The following is a 17,517-nucleotide window of genomic DNA, read 5'->3' on the forward strand; positions in this document are numbered from 1 at the left end:
TCATATTCTTTGGGCATAAGTACTCGGACCCTGAAAATACAAAAGCTTTTCCTCTTTTTTTTAATCAAATTTAAAAAAGTTGGCATCCATCAAAAGGTCTTTGTTTTTTTTTTTTAGTTTCCCCGGATCTCTAAACCGAAATGAACTACTTCTGAGGAAATATTCGGAGCTGCGGTGGAGGAGGAGGACACGGCGGGTAAATAACACTAAAGGAAAGTCACTTGTTCACTAATAGGAGCTGCAAGCAGAGGAAACACAGAAGTTGCCGACACTAGCGCCCCTCACACTAGCAGCTTCCGCATGTGTAACGTTGCGCTACGACGTCTCTGCTCGTCCCTCCCACAAAGTAGCTAACGTGATGCGTCACTACGCTTACGGACGCCATTTTGCCCGATGAGACGTGGCGTCGGGATTTTCTAAGAGACAGGAGAAGGCGGAAGCTTGCGATTAACAACTGTAAGTAGCGTCTGCGTGCTGTGAGCAAAAGCCAGTGTGTGGGCCGCTGCACATTGATTTGGAGTCTTAAATCCCCTCAGCCTGTCCAGTCCCTATACCGGGACGAAAACTGACAACCAGGAACCCCGGTAGTCCAAGTAGGTGCAGCCCTTCTGCCCCCACTTAACTCCCAAAACCCACGGCCACTTCCCTGAATGCAGCTCTGAATACGTTGCTTACTATGTGGCGATGTGGGGTCGGCAACAGGCAATGTTTTAGTAGAAAGGCTGACCTCGTTTACAGACGGACGTTTAGACGCTGTTTCGGCCAATAACCTTCGCCTTCATGTCTAGGGATTGATTCAGTCCACGTATGAGTGTCATTTGCAGGTATGAGGGTGTGGGACGTGGTTGTGGCTGCCCGTGGGCCTTGCACGTCACTCTCTGCTGCTGTCTCACCATATGTACAGAACATGGATCCGGGTTGGGTGCAAAAGGATGCAAATCCCAAAATATACTTTTAAACACCTGTAATAAATGTGCAATTCACCAGTCGTTTGTTATTAATCAAAGGGTAAAATGACTAGATGTTGTCAGAGCTTCCCAGACGCTTTTCTTCCATCAAAGCCTATTTTTTTTTTAACTTGACTAAAAAGAAGAGTTTTTGTGCAACAAAAGGGCCGGGTGAAAATATGTGATCTTGTAGTTTGAAGGTCCCAGAAATTTTGTGCAAAGAAGGGGTAGAACAGGGGCTAATTAAAGGGATCCTGTCATCAGAAAACATGTTTTTTTAAAAAAAAAACGCATCAGTTAATAGTGCTGCTCCAGCAGAATTCTGCACTCAAATCCATTTCTCAAAAGAGCAAACAGATTTTTTTATATTCAATTTTGAAATCTGACACGGGGCTAGACATTTTGTCAATCTCCCAGCTGCCCCTGGTCATGTGACTTGTGCCTGCACTTTAGGAGAGAAATGCTTTCTGGCAGGCTGCTGTTTTTCCTTCTCAATGTAACTGAATGTGTCTCAGCGAGACATGGGTTTTTCCTACTGAGTGTTGTTCTTAGATCTACCAGGCAGCTGTTATCTTGTGTTAGGGAGCTGCTATCTGGTTACCTTCTCATTGTTCTTTTGTTTGGCTGCTGTGGGGAAAAGGGGAGGGTACAGCAGTAAAGAGTGATTGAAGTTTATCAGAGCACAAGTCACATGACCAGGGGCAGCTGGGAAATTGACAATATGTCTAGCCCCATGTAAGATTTCAAAATTGAATATAAAAAGAAAATGTTTGCTCTTTTGAGAAATGGATTTCAGTGCAGAATTCTGCTGGAGCAGCACTATTAACTGATTCATTTTGAAAAAAAATGTTTTTCCCATGACAGTATCCCTTTAAGGAGAAGACAATGGGCGTTTTCTCTGGTCTAAACTCTGATGTGGGCAAAATTACTAAATGTTAGGCACCCACCAGTGTTTCAAGTCACTCATCTGTTACCCCTGGCTGGTACTCTTCTACTTAATGAAGTAAGCCCCTTATTAAAAAAAAAAAAAAAACCCTACCCCACATAGACACCCCCAGCCTAGCTGCTACCCTGGCAAATGCCCCTAACTTTTTTAGTTACCCCTCAGGTGCAGATTCGCGGCTTCGGAGTTCACAGCAGCCATCTACTTCGGTCCTTCTGGCACTTCGTCAATTTTCGCGACTTTCGGCGCATGTGCAGTTGACAAAAAACCCGAATGTTCCTACTGAGCTTGCGCCGATACGGAACTTATTTACCAATGAAGACTGTAGAGAAGAAGATGGCTGCCGTTAATGAATCTGCATTTTATATTTAATTTTGAAATCTGACATGGGGCAAAACATATTGGCACTTTCCCAGCTTCACCAAGTCACATGATAAACTTCAGTCACTCTTTACTGCTGTACTGCAAGTTGCAGTGATATCAGCCCCCTCCCTTTCTCCCCCCAGCAGTCTAACCACAACAATGGGAAGGTAACAGCTGGCTGGTAGATTTAAGAACAGCACTCAATAGAAAAAAAACCTAAAAAGTCCCACTGCATCACATTCAGTTACATTGAGTAGGAGAAACAACAGCCTGCCAGAAAGTAGTTACATTTCTGAAAGCACATGACCAGTCAAAATGACCTGAGATGGCTGCCTACACACCAATATTAAAAAATAAAAAATGTTTCATGAATTAAATTTTATATTAGAGAGTGAATTATTTGCAGTGTAAACCGTGTAATTTAGAAATAAAAAAATACATCATAAAAATCATGACCGAATCTCTTTAAAGCGGTTGTTCATCTTTAATTTAACTTTTAGTATGATGTAGAGAGTGATGTTCTAAAACAGTTTGTAAATGGGTACTGATTACCCTAGCAACCATGCATTGATTTGAATAAGAGACTGGAATATGAATAGAACAGGGCCTGAATAAAAAGGGATGTAATAATAAGTAGCAATAACGATACATTTGCAGCCTTACAGAGAATTTGTATTTTCATGGGATTAGTGACCCCCAGTTGAAAGATGGAAAGAGGCAAATAATTCATGAATTATGAAAAATAAATACAGAAGACCAATTGAACAGTTGCTTAGAATTGGACTTCTATAGCATGCTAAAAATTAACAAAGGTGAATCACCCCTTTAAAAAAAAAAAATAAATAACCCCATTGTGGGGTACTGCTTGCGGTGCACCTCCATCTTTTTTTCTACTCCCTGATGCCTCCTTAGGCATTTCTGCAGACATTCTAGAACTCCCTGTAATAGTTATATAAAGTTCAGTAATAACCTGAGTCAGAAAGATTCACTGTCGGGTATTAATTATTTTTTTCAGTTGCTGTTTTCTTAGAAACAACAGTGCTGTATGTTTAAAAATTTCCTTTGTGTCCTGCCAGAGTATCCTATAATTAGGAGTTTGCACTTAATAAATTCACGTACCTACAGATTTTCTTGGTAAAAGTCACAGCGCACAAATAGAGCTTCAATTCTACATTCATTCATTTTTTACACAAAAAAAAAAAAAATATATATATATATATATATATATATATCTCTATATATATATATATCTCTATATATCTATATATATATATCTCTATATATCTATATATATATCTATATATATATATATATATATATCTCTATCTAGCTAGCTGCTGGGGTTGGGGGAGATATTGTAACTCACAAGTACAGTTTTTTTTACTCCATGGCATAAGGAACTTAAAAATATAATTGCATTCTGTGCTGACATCTATACGTTTATTTTTCAGAGCTGCCAACATGTCGAACTTCGATAATTTCAACACAGATTTCTATCAGACCAGCTATAGTATAGATGATCAGTCTCAGGGCTACAACTACAATGCAGGCGGAGCGCAATACAGCAAGTAACTTCATTTTTCACTATTGCCTTCATAAGTTTGCAAACATTACCTGTATATCTTAAAACATGTATAGTTATTAATTATATATTTGATATATATTTTCTGTTTTCTATTTCATAGACTGAAGCACAAGTGTCATGGGGATTTGTGAATTAGCATCCAGCAGCTAGAGGCCAAATATTAAGCAATTAAATTTCAGTCTCCATAACCTTCTATATTTTTAATTCCTTACCCATCTCCTCAGATGTTAGTTTCTTTTTAGTGTACTTATAAGGATTATGGATCTAGTGGACAGGGACATTAATCCATTTCACTCCTCTCTGGGAACTGTGGGCAGGACAAATGTATTATTATCATGTATTTATGAGATGCCAACATATTCTGCAGTGCTGTACAATAAATAGGTGTATACATTCAACATACAAATCTGCATACAAAACAATCAGTAACCAATACAAAAGGTAAAATGGGGGGGCTGCCCAAAATGCTATGTCCCTAAGCTTTTTGCTTATATGTGCAGCCTTTCGTTTTTCTACTCTATTATACTTACAGGCTAAGAAGGTTTTGTTTTTGTCGTAGCCACTAGCAATGGGCCACTGCTATACTCAACTGGACTCTTCAAGCTAGCAAGGCATGGCTGAACCTTATTACTAATCATTCAGCCTTTTATCATGATACATACGTCACTTGAGAGAGTTAGCATCTCTGTAAATGAGCCCCCATGTGTAGTATTAATTAAACTAATTAATCTAACTGACTAATCTAACATATTTCATACCCTTTAAGTTTTCAGTAGACTTACACATATTTTGTTCAATTGCAGGCAATATCCTTATGATCCCTACAGTCAACAAGGAGGTTTTATTCCACAAGAGATGAATCAACAACAACAGCCATATACAGGACAGATATACCAGCCTACACAAACATACACTCCCACAGCGACTGAATCTGTGTATGGAAGTACATTTGATGATGAGCCACCTCTGCTGGAAGGTACATATCCAGTTAAAGGAGATGAAACTGCTGATTTAACTGCATTTGTAAATAAATCTGTATTTAGAGAGTCTGAATGACCTCATAGGCAATGGTAACTAGCTTGTAAAATTTCCCTCAGAATGATTGTCAGGCTTAAAGGACAAGGAAAGTTGAACTAAAGAAGTAGGCTAGAAATGTTGTACATTATGTTTTGAGCTTTTGTACCAGCCAAAGGCAACCAAAGCCCTTTAGCAGAAAGGATCTGTGTCTCCAAAGATGCCCCAGTAGCTCCCCAACTTCTTTTCTGCTGATTCACTGCACATGCTCAATGGTGCTATCAGTTACTGAACTTAGGGACTGACTCAAAATATACAGAACACATAGAATATAAATTTCACAGTATAAGGCTGATTAATAATTTATATGGCTAATTACTACATAGCAGCACAGAAACCAGTGCAATTGCCATCAGACTTTAATAATCAGCCCTGTAGCATCAGCTTATATTACAGGCCAACCTCATTTTCTACTTGATAATTTGCAACAATCCCTAAGATTAGGTTCTCAACAGCTGAGCAGAGCCCACTGAGCATGTGAATGTCACAGACAATTTCCAAGATGGTGACCCCCTGTGACAAGTTTGAAGTCCTGGATCATTGCTGCTATTGACAAGCTGAAACTTTAGGCTGGTGCAATAAGTACAGTATATAAAACATGGCATTTCTCTTGCCTAGATTGGGGGACACAGGCACCATGGGGATGAAGATCCTGTTGCTTGGAGAAAGGACACTAAAAGGTTAAAGTGGCTCCTCCTCCTCCTGCTCTGGGCTTCATCCCCGCCTACCTCCTCAATCCCCAGTTTTCTTTTAGTGTCCTCAGAAGGAGGATGGACACTTCGTGGCTGGGAGCAATGGTACAGATTTATTCAGTATCATGCCACTACTAGGGGTCAGTGTTTCTCTTCCAGAACCCCTCCAGCCAAGGACTTCTGATCTGAAGATGCTCTATAGCCTTCCCGCTCTACGGAGGCTGCAGGCTGGGGAGCTCCCCCCCAAACTACCCTGGGCACTGGTTCCCGCTCTCCGGAGGCTGCACCAGTAGCCACGACGGAGGGTATATCTTTTATTGAGCATTCCTGGCTGGCACGAGGAGGTAAGTCAATTCCCTCCTCCCTCCCCCCATTACATGCTGCCTGTCAGCACTGCAGAAAGGCATTTAGTTTCACTTTCACTGCTATTCTCTCACACAGATTTCCCTAGGCATTTAGTTTCACTTTCACTGCTATTCTCTCACAGAGATTTCCCTAGGCATTTAGTTTCACTTTCACTGCTATTCTCTGACAAAGATTTCCCTAGGCCAGGGATGTCCAAAAGGTAGATGGGATCTACCAGTAGACCTTTAGCTGGTCATCAGTAGATATAAAGACACTGTCAACACACAGTTTGTCTAAATCACCCTCCTGTTTCATGCTTTTTTTTTTTTTTGATATTTATGCTTTTATATATGTAGATCATAATGGGACAACAGCACTAAAAGTAGTCCCCGCATTGGTAACTCAGTGCCATTCCCAGCGATCTTTCGCGCCACCATCTGGCGCTGCGTCTATTTCATTGTGCACGAGTCGCTGCACACGCGACTCACGGGTGCCATCTTACTAAGGTACTATACCAAAGCCCGGGAAACCTCTCTGGCGGCCATTTTGGATCCGCATCTCTCTCCAGTACTGAGCGTTTCCAGCCTCACTGTCTCTCACAGAGAAGAACAAGGCACCATTCCTTCCTACCTTGGTGAATAGGTAGTTACACTTCCCTTACTCTTTCTCTAGGGGATTAACACTTCCCTCTCTCTACGGGACCTACTGTGGGGTTTTTCATTACTTCCCTCTGTCTCCACAGATCGCACTCTAAGGGAGAAGTGGTTCACTCCTCTGGACTCTCCTAATATTCCACAATATCTTACTTACTGGGTTGCACTACATAGTATAGCCATGACGGGCAGGGCAGATGACCAGTCCCTTCCCAAGCAGGCAACTGCATGTACCACCAATGCAATTTAGTATTTGGCATGGGCTACTTGCAGACCTAAATTTGCTAGTGTTTTGGCTGAGCCAATATGTGAAGCCTGTAATACTGCAGCAGTCACTGCACAATTACAATCCCACACAGCCCTACCAGCCAGCTCTGCGACAGCTACGGCTAATCAAATGAGCTTGGATTCTGAATTGGTGTGCGCTCTATCTCTAGTGGGTCTACAAAGCCTAGCCAGAATTCCAGAGACTCTAGATAAGGTCCTACAGCATCTATCTACAGAGCCTCACAGACCGGTCACTCAGCAGTCGGCCACAAAGTTCCCCACCTGTTTTGCCTGATGAACAGGAAGAGGGACAGATCCTATCCGCAGATGAATAGGATCAGGATACCCCTAGATCACAATGAGAGGTCGAGAGCCTGATTCAGGCACACCCCACCTTTAGCAGAGCGAACCAATAACATTTTCAAGAGGCAAAAGAAGTCTTCTTGTGTCTTTCCAGCCTATGAACAGCTGGGTGACATTGTTAAAGCACAATGGAAAACGCCAGACCATAGAGTCCAATTTTCCATCGCTTTACTCAAACTTATCCTTTTACTTTACAGACCTTGGTCTTCACACCCAGCAGTGGACCCACCGGTCTCTAACTTGTCAAAGACCACCACCATTCCAGTAGTCGATGCGGCTTCCTTTAACGATCCTATCGACAAACGTCTTGAGGGTTTCTGCAAGTCGATTTTTACAGCAGCAGGCAGAACTCTACGACCTATTATTGCCACCCCATGGGTATCCAGGTCAATGGAAGTTTGGGTGGAACAGGTGGCCCAACTCATTGGCTCAGAAGACCCCTCCACAGACCTCTTTCTAGCTCCGATAGCGGACACAAATATATAAATTTGCGTATCAGTCCTGGACGCGGCTAAGCTCGTCACAAGGGCTTCGACATAATCCATTGCAGCCAGAAGTTTCCTTTGGCTAAAAAACTGGTCAACAGATCTTACCTTGAAGTGGTCTCTGCTTGGTCTCCCATTCTCGGAAAAAAAAAAAAAAAAAAAAAAAAAAAAATTTTTGGTGCTGAACCGAGAAGGAAAGTTCTCAAGCTACAGAGCCAGAGGTCCCAACATGAAAAGCAACAAGCTCCGACCCGCCCCAGATTCCAGTCAAGGCAGAGCACTTCTTGGTCAGGAAGCAGAGCAGCACCTAAGCCCGCACGGGACAAAACAGCCTCCGCATGAGGAGGTGCCCACCCATGAAAGCTAAACCCTTTGGCGGACGCTTGTCACTTTCGGGAGGTGTGACGGCATAGAGTACTGGAACCCTGGGTCCTACAGATCATTTTTATCTCATAGAATTCACTCAGCTACCTCCGAGGTGATTTTCCATCTCAAGGCTCCCTACCACAGAACCCAGGCACTCAGCTTTCCATGGGGTTCCACACGCCCTGACTGCCTCCGCGGTAGTAATGGCGGTCCCTCAAAGCTAAAAGGGGCTTCGGTTTCTACTTAAACCTGTTTATAGTACCCAAAAAGGATGGATCTTTTCACCTGGTGCTAGACCTAAAGGCACTAAACGACCATGTAAAGAAGCACCACTTCAAGATGGATTCCATCCAGTCAGTCCTTATGTCCCTGGACATAGAGGATTTCAGGGCGGTGATCGACATCAAAGATGCATACCTGCATGTCCCCATACATCCGAACCACCACTGGGTCCTTCACTTTTCAGTGGCAGGAGAACATTGGCAATCCCTGGCACTCCCCTTCAGACTATCCTCCGCGCAAAGGCTATTCACAAAGGTCATGGCTGCGGCTCTAGAGGACCTGCGACTGCAGGGAGTGAGTGTCATACCATACCTGGACGACCAACTGGTAAAGGCCCGTTCCATGGCACTGGCCACTACTCATCTCCAGACACTAATGCTGTTAGGTTGGCAGATAAACTTCCAAAAATCATGATTCATACCTTCCCAGAGTACAGAATATTTAGGGCTTGATCTAAATTCTTCATTGGGAAGAGCCTTCCTTCCCAAATCCAAGATCACCTCCATGCAGGGGCTCCTGTCATCTCTGCAGAAAATGGATCAGGTACCTTTAAGGTTGCCATGAGAGTGCTAGGGACTATAGTGTCATCCTGCGATTCCATATGCGCAGCTCCACGCCAGAGCCATGCAGAGCCTTACTCCAACACCAGAGGAGGAACTGAGCGAACCTAAACTGCAGGATTCCCCTATCAGATCTAGTTTGAACCTCTATCAGTTGGTGGCTTTGACCAACAACACTTCCGTCAGGAAAACCCTTCCCCAATCACCAGTGGACAGTCATCACAACAGTTGCCAGTCTACAAGGTTGGGGAGAAATATTGGGAGACCTAACCGTACAGGGACGTTGGTCACAGAAAGAACTACTCCCCATCAACATCCTGGAATTAAGAGAAATCTACCTGTCATTGCTCCAATGGTCAGGCAGACTTCAAGATCTACCTGTAAGAATACAGTCAGGCAATGTGACAGCGTTGGCTTACATCAACCACCAAGGAGGCTAGGGGAGTCAAGCTGCCCTCGCAGAGGCACAGCAAATTCTTCTGTGGGTGTAAAACACGGTACCGGCTATCTCCTCAGTTCATATCCCTGGAGTGGACAACTGGATAGCAGATTTTCTCAGCCGAGAGACCTTAGTTCAGGGAGAGTGGAGCCTACACCCAGAGGTTTTTTTCAACTGATTCTGGCAAGGTGGGGCACTCCGGAAGTTGACTTAATGGCATCCAGGTACAACAACAAGCTTACGAGGTTCTTCACAAGAAGCAATGACCCTCTGGCCCTAGCATGGACACACTGGTGGTTCCGTGGCAGTTTCACCTAGCATATGTCTTCCCACCACTGGCACTTCTGCCAAGGGTATTCAAGAAGGGTAGAAACAGTTGTAGTGGCACCCTACTGGCCACACCACACTTGGTTTGAAGAGCTCATAAGTTCATCAGTGGACGCACCATCAGGAGTTCCAAAAAAAAAAAAAGCCATACCGACCTTACTAAGGGCCAGAAAGCCCGTCTTCGCACGCATCTACCACAGGGTATGGAGGACATTCATATCCTGGTGTAAATCTAAAGCCAAAGACCCACAGTCCTGGGATGAAAGTAGCCTATTGTTATTCCTTCAGGAGGGTTTAGAAATAAGGGCTGGCACTCAGCTCACTGAATGTTCAGGTATCAGCCTTATCTATCCTTTTTCAGCAGCAGCAGCAGCTTGCAATGCTGCCCAACATCAAGACCTTCCTACAGGGAGCATTGAGGATGATACCTCCATACCGTCATACAATCCCTCCCTGGGATCTCAATGTATTGCAGGAGCAACCGTTCGAGCCATTGGCTCAATTCCATTAACTCTGCTGACTCTTCAGGTAGTTTTCTATTAGCCATCACTTTGGCTAGACTAGTTTCAAGACTAGCAGCTCTATCTTGTCGTCCACCATTTTTGATCTTTTACAAGGACAAGGCGGTGTTGAGACCTACCTTGGATTTCTTCCTAAGGAGTTCCATCTTAACCAGGACCTGGTGGTTCCTTCATTTTGTCCTGAACAAAAGACAAATTTGGAACAGTTACATATGTAGATGTGGTTCGTTCTCTCAGAACATACACCAGGGCTACCAAGAGTAGAAGGAAGCTAGACAACCTCTTTGTCTTACCAGAAGGACCACGGAAAAGCCTTAAGGCATCTAAGGCCACCAATGCAAGATGGATTAGGTCAACAATCTTGAAGGCCTATGAGGTACGAGGTAAGGCCACACCCTTCCGGGTTCAGCTCATTCTACTTCTTCACTCAGCACTTCTTGGGTGGTTCCTCTCCAGGCTTCAGCAGAACAGGTCTGTAGGGCTGCAGTGTGGTCATCCACACACACCTTTTCCAAATTCTACAAGGTGCATACATTCGCCTCAGCCGAAGCGAGCTTCGGCAGGAAAGTGTTGCAGGTGGTTATTCACTGAACACTAGGGGTAAAAAGTCCCGCCCTCATGGGTAGCTTTGGGACGTCCCCATGGTGCCTGTGTCCCCCAATCTAGGCAAGAGAAAAATAGATTTTTGTACTTACCGTTAAATCCTTTTCTCTTGTCCTACATTGGGGGACACAGGCCTTCCCTCCCTGTGTTAGTTCATGTTAATATTGATCAGGTAATATCTTATATAATTTTTGTTGTTCAAATACCAACAAGTTCAAACAGCAGGTGGTTCATACCGTGCTTAGCTTGCATTGGGGTGGAGCTCCTTCTCTTCACATGGGCAATTGGTAGGGCTCGTCATCTCTTCTTCGGTCAGAAGACTGAGGATTGAGGAGGTAGGCGGGGATGAAGCCCAGAGCAGGAGGAGGAGGAGCCACTTTAACCTTTTAGTGTCCTTTCTCCAAGCAACAGGATCTTCATCCCCATGGTGCCTGTGTCCCCCAATGTAGGACAAGAGAAAAGGATTTAACGGTAAGTACAAAAATCTATTTTTTTAGAACTGTACTAAGTATGGATTTAGAACAAGCTTATGCACTTTGCTTGCTGAGTAAAATAATTGTATTTGTCCAAAATACATAGTACATTCAATATATTAGTCTCCTAAGGCAGAATAACCTCTGCCAATATCTGCATTGTTAAGTCAGACAAGGACTTTAAACCTTACTTTCTCTCACAAGGGATTTTTAAGCCATATAGCAGGCATACATCTACAGTCTGTTCTGCTCTTGTTTTATATCCCTGGAAGCAGCAGCATATTCATTGCAGGTAAAGGCTTTGAGCCTTTTGTTTCATGACTACTAAAAAATAGTTATCACAAATAATTTATTAAAGGAGAAAGTAAGCTAAAATCACTTGGGGTGCCAAGTTGTTGCACAAGTTTCCTACCCTGCTCCTCTTTATAAAATGCACTGTCCCAGGGAACTGCATGCTGAGCACCACAGTGTCTTCAGGTTTCCCCACAGCCAATTCCAGCCAGGCATATGTGCAGTACAAAAAAAAAAAGAATGCAAAAAAAAGAGCATAGGATGTATAGGAGGTTATACAACAAAAAGGTTATAATTGAAGCCTCTCTTTGTCGATCTTAATATAGAAAGTAACGTTATTAAATGTGGGAATCTGACATAGATTGTCCTAAGTTGTACATATAACAGTTATGTGCATGACCTTCAAGAGGCCTCAAAATAAATACAACATGGCAACATGGCATTAGAACAACTTGTCAGGGTGCTGGAGATCAGTTTTTTTCTTTTAAAACCTCTCCCAAAAGCTTAATTTTATCATACTAATCCTCTTTTCTGAAAAACTTTTATAGAACTTGGAATCAACTTTGACCACATTTGGCAGAAAACTCTGACTGTGCTACACCCTTTAAAAGTAGCAGATGGCAGCATTATGAATGAGACGGATTTGGCGGGTCCAATGGTCTTTTGTCTAGCATTTGGAGCTACATTATTGTTGGTAAAAACATATGCTTTAAATTTTTAATGTTAAACATTTCTCCGGTTCAGACCAATCTATTTGGTTATTGCAGGCTGCATGCTAAACAAAGTACTAGTGCACAAACAATCTATACACACAGGACTTGCATGATATTTCTTTAGTGTTTTAGGGAATTGGCACATAGGATGTTTTGTCATCTAGTATTAATCTATGTTGCCACACGTAGCAGCACAGAGGGAACCCAAAGTTTCCTTGTCGGGAAGTTTTTCTACCAGCAATTCACAGTATTGCCAGTTGGAAGAAAATTAGGGACTCTGTCACCACCATGATGCAGATTTACCTAGGGCAAGAACAAGGTATGTTTGCCATTACACTTATTGTTCAGTCTTTTGATCCCTGCTATGATTTTTTTCAGGAACAGTGTACTCAGCTGCTGCTTTTGGTTACATTTGCTGTCCTTAACAAATATGTCAATGGAGATCAAAATATTACTATGCAAGTCTTGTGTGTGGAGCTTGTTGAACGCTTTTTCTATCTATATTTTTAAAGGAAAACTATACCCCGCAAACAATGTAGGTCTCTAAAAATATATTGCATAAAACAGCTCATATGTAAAACCCTGCTTCATGTAAATAAATCATTTTCATAATACTTTTCTAGTAGTATGTGCCATTGGGTAATCAAATAGAAAATTGCCATTTTATGGATCATACGATTCACTATGCACACAAACGTACCAAACAAACTATACGTCTTAGGTCTCATGAGCCAATTAACAGACAGAGTTCTGTCTTTTGCTTCAACACTTCTTCCTGTTACAGTTAGAGTTGTTTAATATGCCACTTAAAATTATATTAACTATCTGTTTCTTAAGTATTCATTTTGGGGGTATAGTTTTCCTTGAAGACAAATTTCTTTGGTAAGTCTTGCTATATGTCACATGCTAAAATGAAGGAACCTAAATACCCCAAATAAAGGAGAACAAAAGCCATAGGAAAAAAGTTAGAAGCCCACAAGGCTTCTAAAACTATACCAGTTTATACCCCCAATACTACCCTGGTTTTTATTACCTGTTAACAAAAAGCAGGGGAGTACAACAGAAGGAGAAAGACCTCTCCAGATTGTACTACCTGTTTATCTGTGGCTTTAATTAACCAGTATACGTGTGTTCTAAATGATCAATGTATCCTCTTGCCCCATCTATTCTAAATGCATTTCTTGAATGTATAGCATTTGAAGTTTAAAGAATCATCTTTAATCTGTTTTTTCTTTTATTTTGTAGGCTGGAAAGATACAATTCGGCTATGTCTATGGAATTAGTGCAATGGGTTGTCTGGGAATGTACTGTCTGCTGAATTTAATGAGCATGACCGGTGTTTCGTTTGGCTGTGTATCCAGTGTACTCGGTTACTGTCTCCTTCCCATGATCATACTCTCTACTTTTGCTGTCATTTTCTCTTTACAGTAAGTAGCAGATTAGTTATGTGTTTTACTAGCATTTGCCCAGATCCTCATAGGGATTTGTCTCAACAACCTTTAAAAGTTCTTAATGTATTTTTATAGTGTTGTTTTGAATCTGGTAACATTGTGAAAAACTTGGGATTTGTGGATATACAACTAAATCAAAAGTAAACTGTGCGTTGTACATAAGGGAATAGCTTTTAAAACTACTTGTATTGTTCACTGCATTGAATGTATGATTTCTAATGTTATATGGATGTCAGAGCCAATGGTCCCTAGTAGCACTCCTAGTAGCTTTATATCTGCTCTTTAACTTCTAACAATCAATTGTCAAGAGTTTAATCTCACCAGGCTTGTTATTCCTTGAAGAGGTAAGAAAATAAACCCATATGTCTGCTGCAAGAAGCAGTCGTCTCATTTTTATTCAACTGGCCAACTAATTAACTGGTACGTTTTAAGTCAGCATGTACTAGAGATGCACCGAATCCAGGATTCGGTTCGGGATTCGGCCTTTCAGCAGGATTCGGCCGAATCCTTCTGCCCGGCCGAACCGAATCCGAATTTGCATATGCAAATTAAGGGTGGGGAGGGAAATCGCGTGACATTTTGTCCCAAATCAGGAAGTGAAAAAATGTTCCCCTTCCAATCCCTTATTTGCATATGCAAATTAGGGTTCGGATTTCGTTCAGTATTTGGCCGAATCTTTCACAAAGGATTTGGGAGTTCGGCTGAATCCAAAATAGTAGATTCGGTGCATCCCTAGCATGTACAGCAGTGAAAATAAACACATCAACGTTTTTCTCAGTAAATATATTTTTGGTGCTATTGACATGAAATTTACACCAGATGTTGGAAACAACCCAGGTAATCCACACATACAAAGTACTCAAAACAAAAAGTCCACAAATTAAGTTGTGTGTAATAAAGTGGAATGACACAGGAAATAAGTATTGAACACATGAAGAAAAGGTTGTGCAAAAAGGCGTGATAAAGTCAAGAAACCTGAAATCGGTCAGTATTTAGAAAGCAGTCCTGCCCACTATCAGTGCAAATTAATATCAGCTGGTTTAATCCTGATTTATGGGTTATAAAAAAAGTTTCTCATTACCAAGATATCACAAGAAGCATCTTATGATGGGTAAAAGAAGAAGCATCTTATGATGGGTAAAAGCAAAGAGCTGTCTCACAACCTTCACAGCCTTATTGCTGTAAAACATACCGATGGCATTGGTTACAGACATATTTCTAAGATAGCTTCTGAATGTGGCAGTGAGCACCATTGGGGCAATAATCCAGAAGTGGAAAGAACATAATTTCACCATAACCAGGTGCTCCTTGCAAGATTTCTGTCAGAGGAGTCAAAAGAATAAACAGAAGAGTTGTCCAAGAGCCAAGGATCGCTAGCAGAGAGCTTCAGAAAGACCTTGAAATAGCAGGTACAGTTGTTTCAAAGGAAACCATAAGTAATGCACTCAACCAACATGGACTCTATGCACAAACACCGAGCAAGACTCCACTGCTGAAGAAAAAGCATGCTGAGGCTTGTTTAAAGTTTGCTGACAACATTTGGACAAGCCAATGAAATTCTATCATCCCACTTTACTACACACAACTTAATTTATGGACTTATTTGTTTTGAGTTCTTTGTACAGTTGTTCATAATAGTAGCAGTCCGACATCACTAACCTGATCAATCACTGTTTGAGATAGAAATTATATTTCTACATGGCAAATCATTTACCAGTAGGTGTAGTAGAGTAATAGAAAAACCCAACAGTCTTGACATGCACTGCTATTTTTTTCAGGTTTATATTCCCTTTTTAAAATCTTTATATTTTAATTTGGAATAGAATGTGCAGTGTTTCCACTGCATTTGTGTGTATGGAAATAAAATCAATTATAAGGATTTTGAGCTTTATTTAAATTTTTAAACACACTGCTATTATTCTGAACACAACTGTACATGTTGATTGCTTGAGTTGTTACCGACATCTGGTGTACATTTCATGTCAATAGTCCTATTAGAAATAAATTTACTGAGAAAAGCGTTGACGTGTTCAATACTTATTTTACCTGCTGTATGTTCCCCCTAAGCTCCAGTTGCTGTTCTGTGTTTACAGTATATGTTTGTCCTGTTCTCTGCAGTGCTCTGCCTGGCTACATGTTCCATTGACCCTATATAGCAGATCTCTGCTCTCCATCGGCCAAGACTCCAATTCCCACAATATTTTAGTCTTTCTGTAATTAGCAGGCTTATTAAGGAGAATCTGTGTTTTATAAATAAAAGGGTAGAGTATGACAGCTTCTGTTAGATAAAGGCCTGTGGCAGATGTGGGCACTGTCTGGCAGTGGTCACTTGTAAGGGTTTTCGGAAGTTGCATCACGAGGAAACTTCAGGTGACTTTGTAAAAACGAATCGCTCCGAGGGCCATCCCGCTGGCTATTTAGATTTTAGCCGGCGAGGAGGCAGTTCATGGAGATTAGTCGCCCCGAAGAAGAGGAGATTTGTCGCCAGGCGAGCCTTGGCTATTAATGACAGTTGTTTTATAAATACCGCATAGATTTGCAAATCTATTAATATCTAACTATTTGCTGACTAGTTTCTAAGACTGTATTTTGTTTTTCAGAGGAATTTTGGGCATCGTTCTCGCTGCCTTAATAATTGGCTGGTGCAGTTTCTCCGCCTCAAAGATCTTCATTTCTGCTTTGGCCATGGACGGACAGCAGCTTCTAGTTGCCTACCCTTGCGCTTTACTTTATGGAGTCTTTGCTCTTATCTCTGTGTTTTGAGCATGTTCTTTTCATTTGGACTTAAGTGGGCCAACCCTATAATAAAGACCAATCCTGTCTCCCAGAATGGACCAGAGAGCATTGCTATCATGTGCATTCTTATGTATCTGGGACAACAATGGAAATAATGAACATCTAGTTATCCATTTTTATACTGAAGGGACTCAATGTCTTCAGTGTTAATAAATATACCTGGTTATAAGGTAATAATGTAATGTTTTTGGTGGCGTTTACAGAAGGAACATGCATGTTGTGGTGATGTTTCACTGATAGCACAGTATGAAAAATTATTTACAGTAATAAAAGCAACTTTCAGTCTCTCTTTTTTTTTTTTAACATTTCATAATTGTCAGTGAATTTGCTGTTTGAGGCACATTTGGTCGGTTTATTATAAAACACTAATTGGTTCCTGCAAGTCTGAGGCAGTCTATCCAGTTTTCCTGTGTCAGATGAGGAATCAAGAATGTGTAAAACAAATAAAAAAAAAAAAAAAAAAGAAATTGACAGTTCAGATGCTGTTTGTGCACCTAAAGGGGAGTATTTTTTTTCCATCTAAAAATGTGTAGTATACTTATTGAAAAGTCATTTGTGAAGGTGGGCTGTTCCTTTAACATCTTATAGTAGGATGTAGATGATGGTAGTGTTTTTAGAAAGTGTCACCTTTTGCTTTTCATCTCCCCAGCTTGAAATTGTTGCCCATTTCTGGCTTCCCTAGCAACCAGACAGTTAATCAAATAACAGGCAGACAGGGGGGCGTGGCCAACAGCCCAACGTACCGGACGTGCTCCTCGGCGCTCCCGGGGTGTCCTCCACAATTCAGCCTTGATCCCCACTAGGCGACCGCACATTTAGCAGGGTTCCTACCCGGACCGTCCATCGGGGGAAAAGGTCTACTCTGCATAAGGGGGTGAGTGAGCGATAAACCCCGGGGGCGCCCTCCTAATACTATCTAAGGGACGAAGGCCTGCACTGTCCCGTGCCTGGTGGTGGGGTGGACACGTGGGAGGGAGT

General features: G+C 41.8%; 1 protein-coding gene across 2 annotated transcripts; it reads left to right on the plus strand.

Annotated features, from left to right (window-relative positions):
- Positions 1-245: 245 nt before the first annotated feature.
- yipf5.S (Yip1 domain family member 5 S homeolog) lies at positions 246-16,826 on the plus strand. 2 transcript variants are annotated; one of them, XM_018254070.2, is made up of 6 exons: positions 246-456; positions 3,705-3,821; positions 4,642-4,814; positions 12,128-12,273; positions 13,538-13,719; positions 16,344-16,824. In XM_018254070.2, the coding sequence occupies exons 2-6, from the start codon at positions 3,715-3,717 to the stop codon at positions 16,504-16,506; spliced, it is 771 nt and encodes a 256-aa protein (XP_018109559.1). In that variant the 5' UTR covers positions 246-456; positions 3,705-3,714; the 3' UTR covers positions 16,507-16,824.
- Positions 16,827-17,517: the final 691 nt, after the last annotated feature.

Source organism: Xenopus laevis, chromosome 3S (genome assembly GCF_017654675.1).
Source record: "Xenopus laevis strain J_2021 chromosome 3S, Xenopus_laevis_v10.1, whole genome shotgun sequence".
NCBI classification, from domain to species: domain Eukaryota; kingdom Metazoa; phylum Chordata; class Amphibia; order Anura; family Pipidae; genus Xenopus; species Xenopus laevis.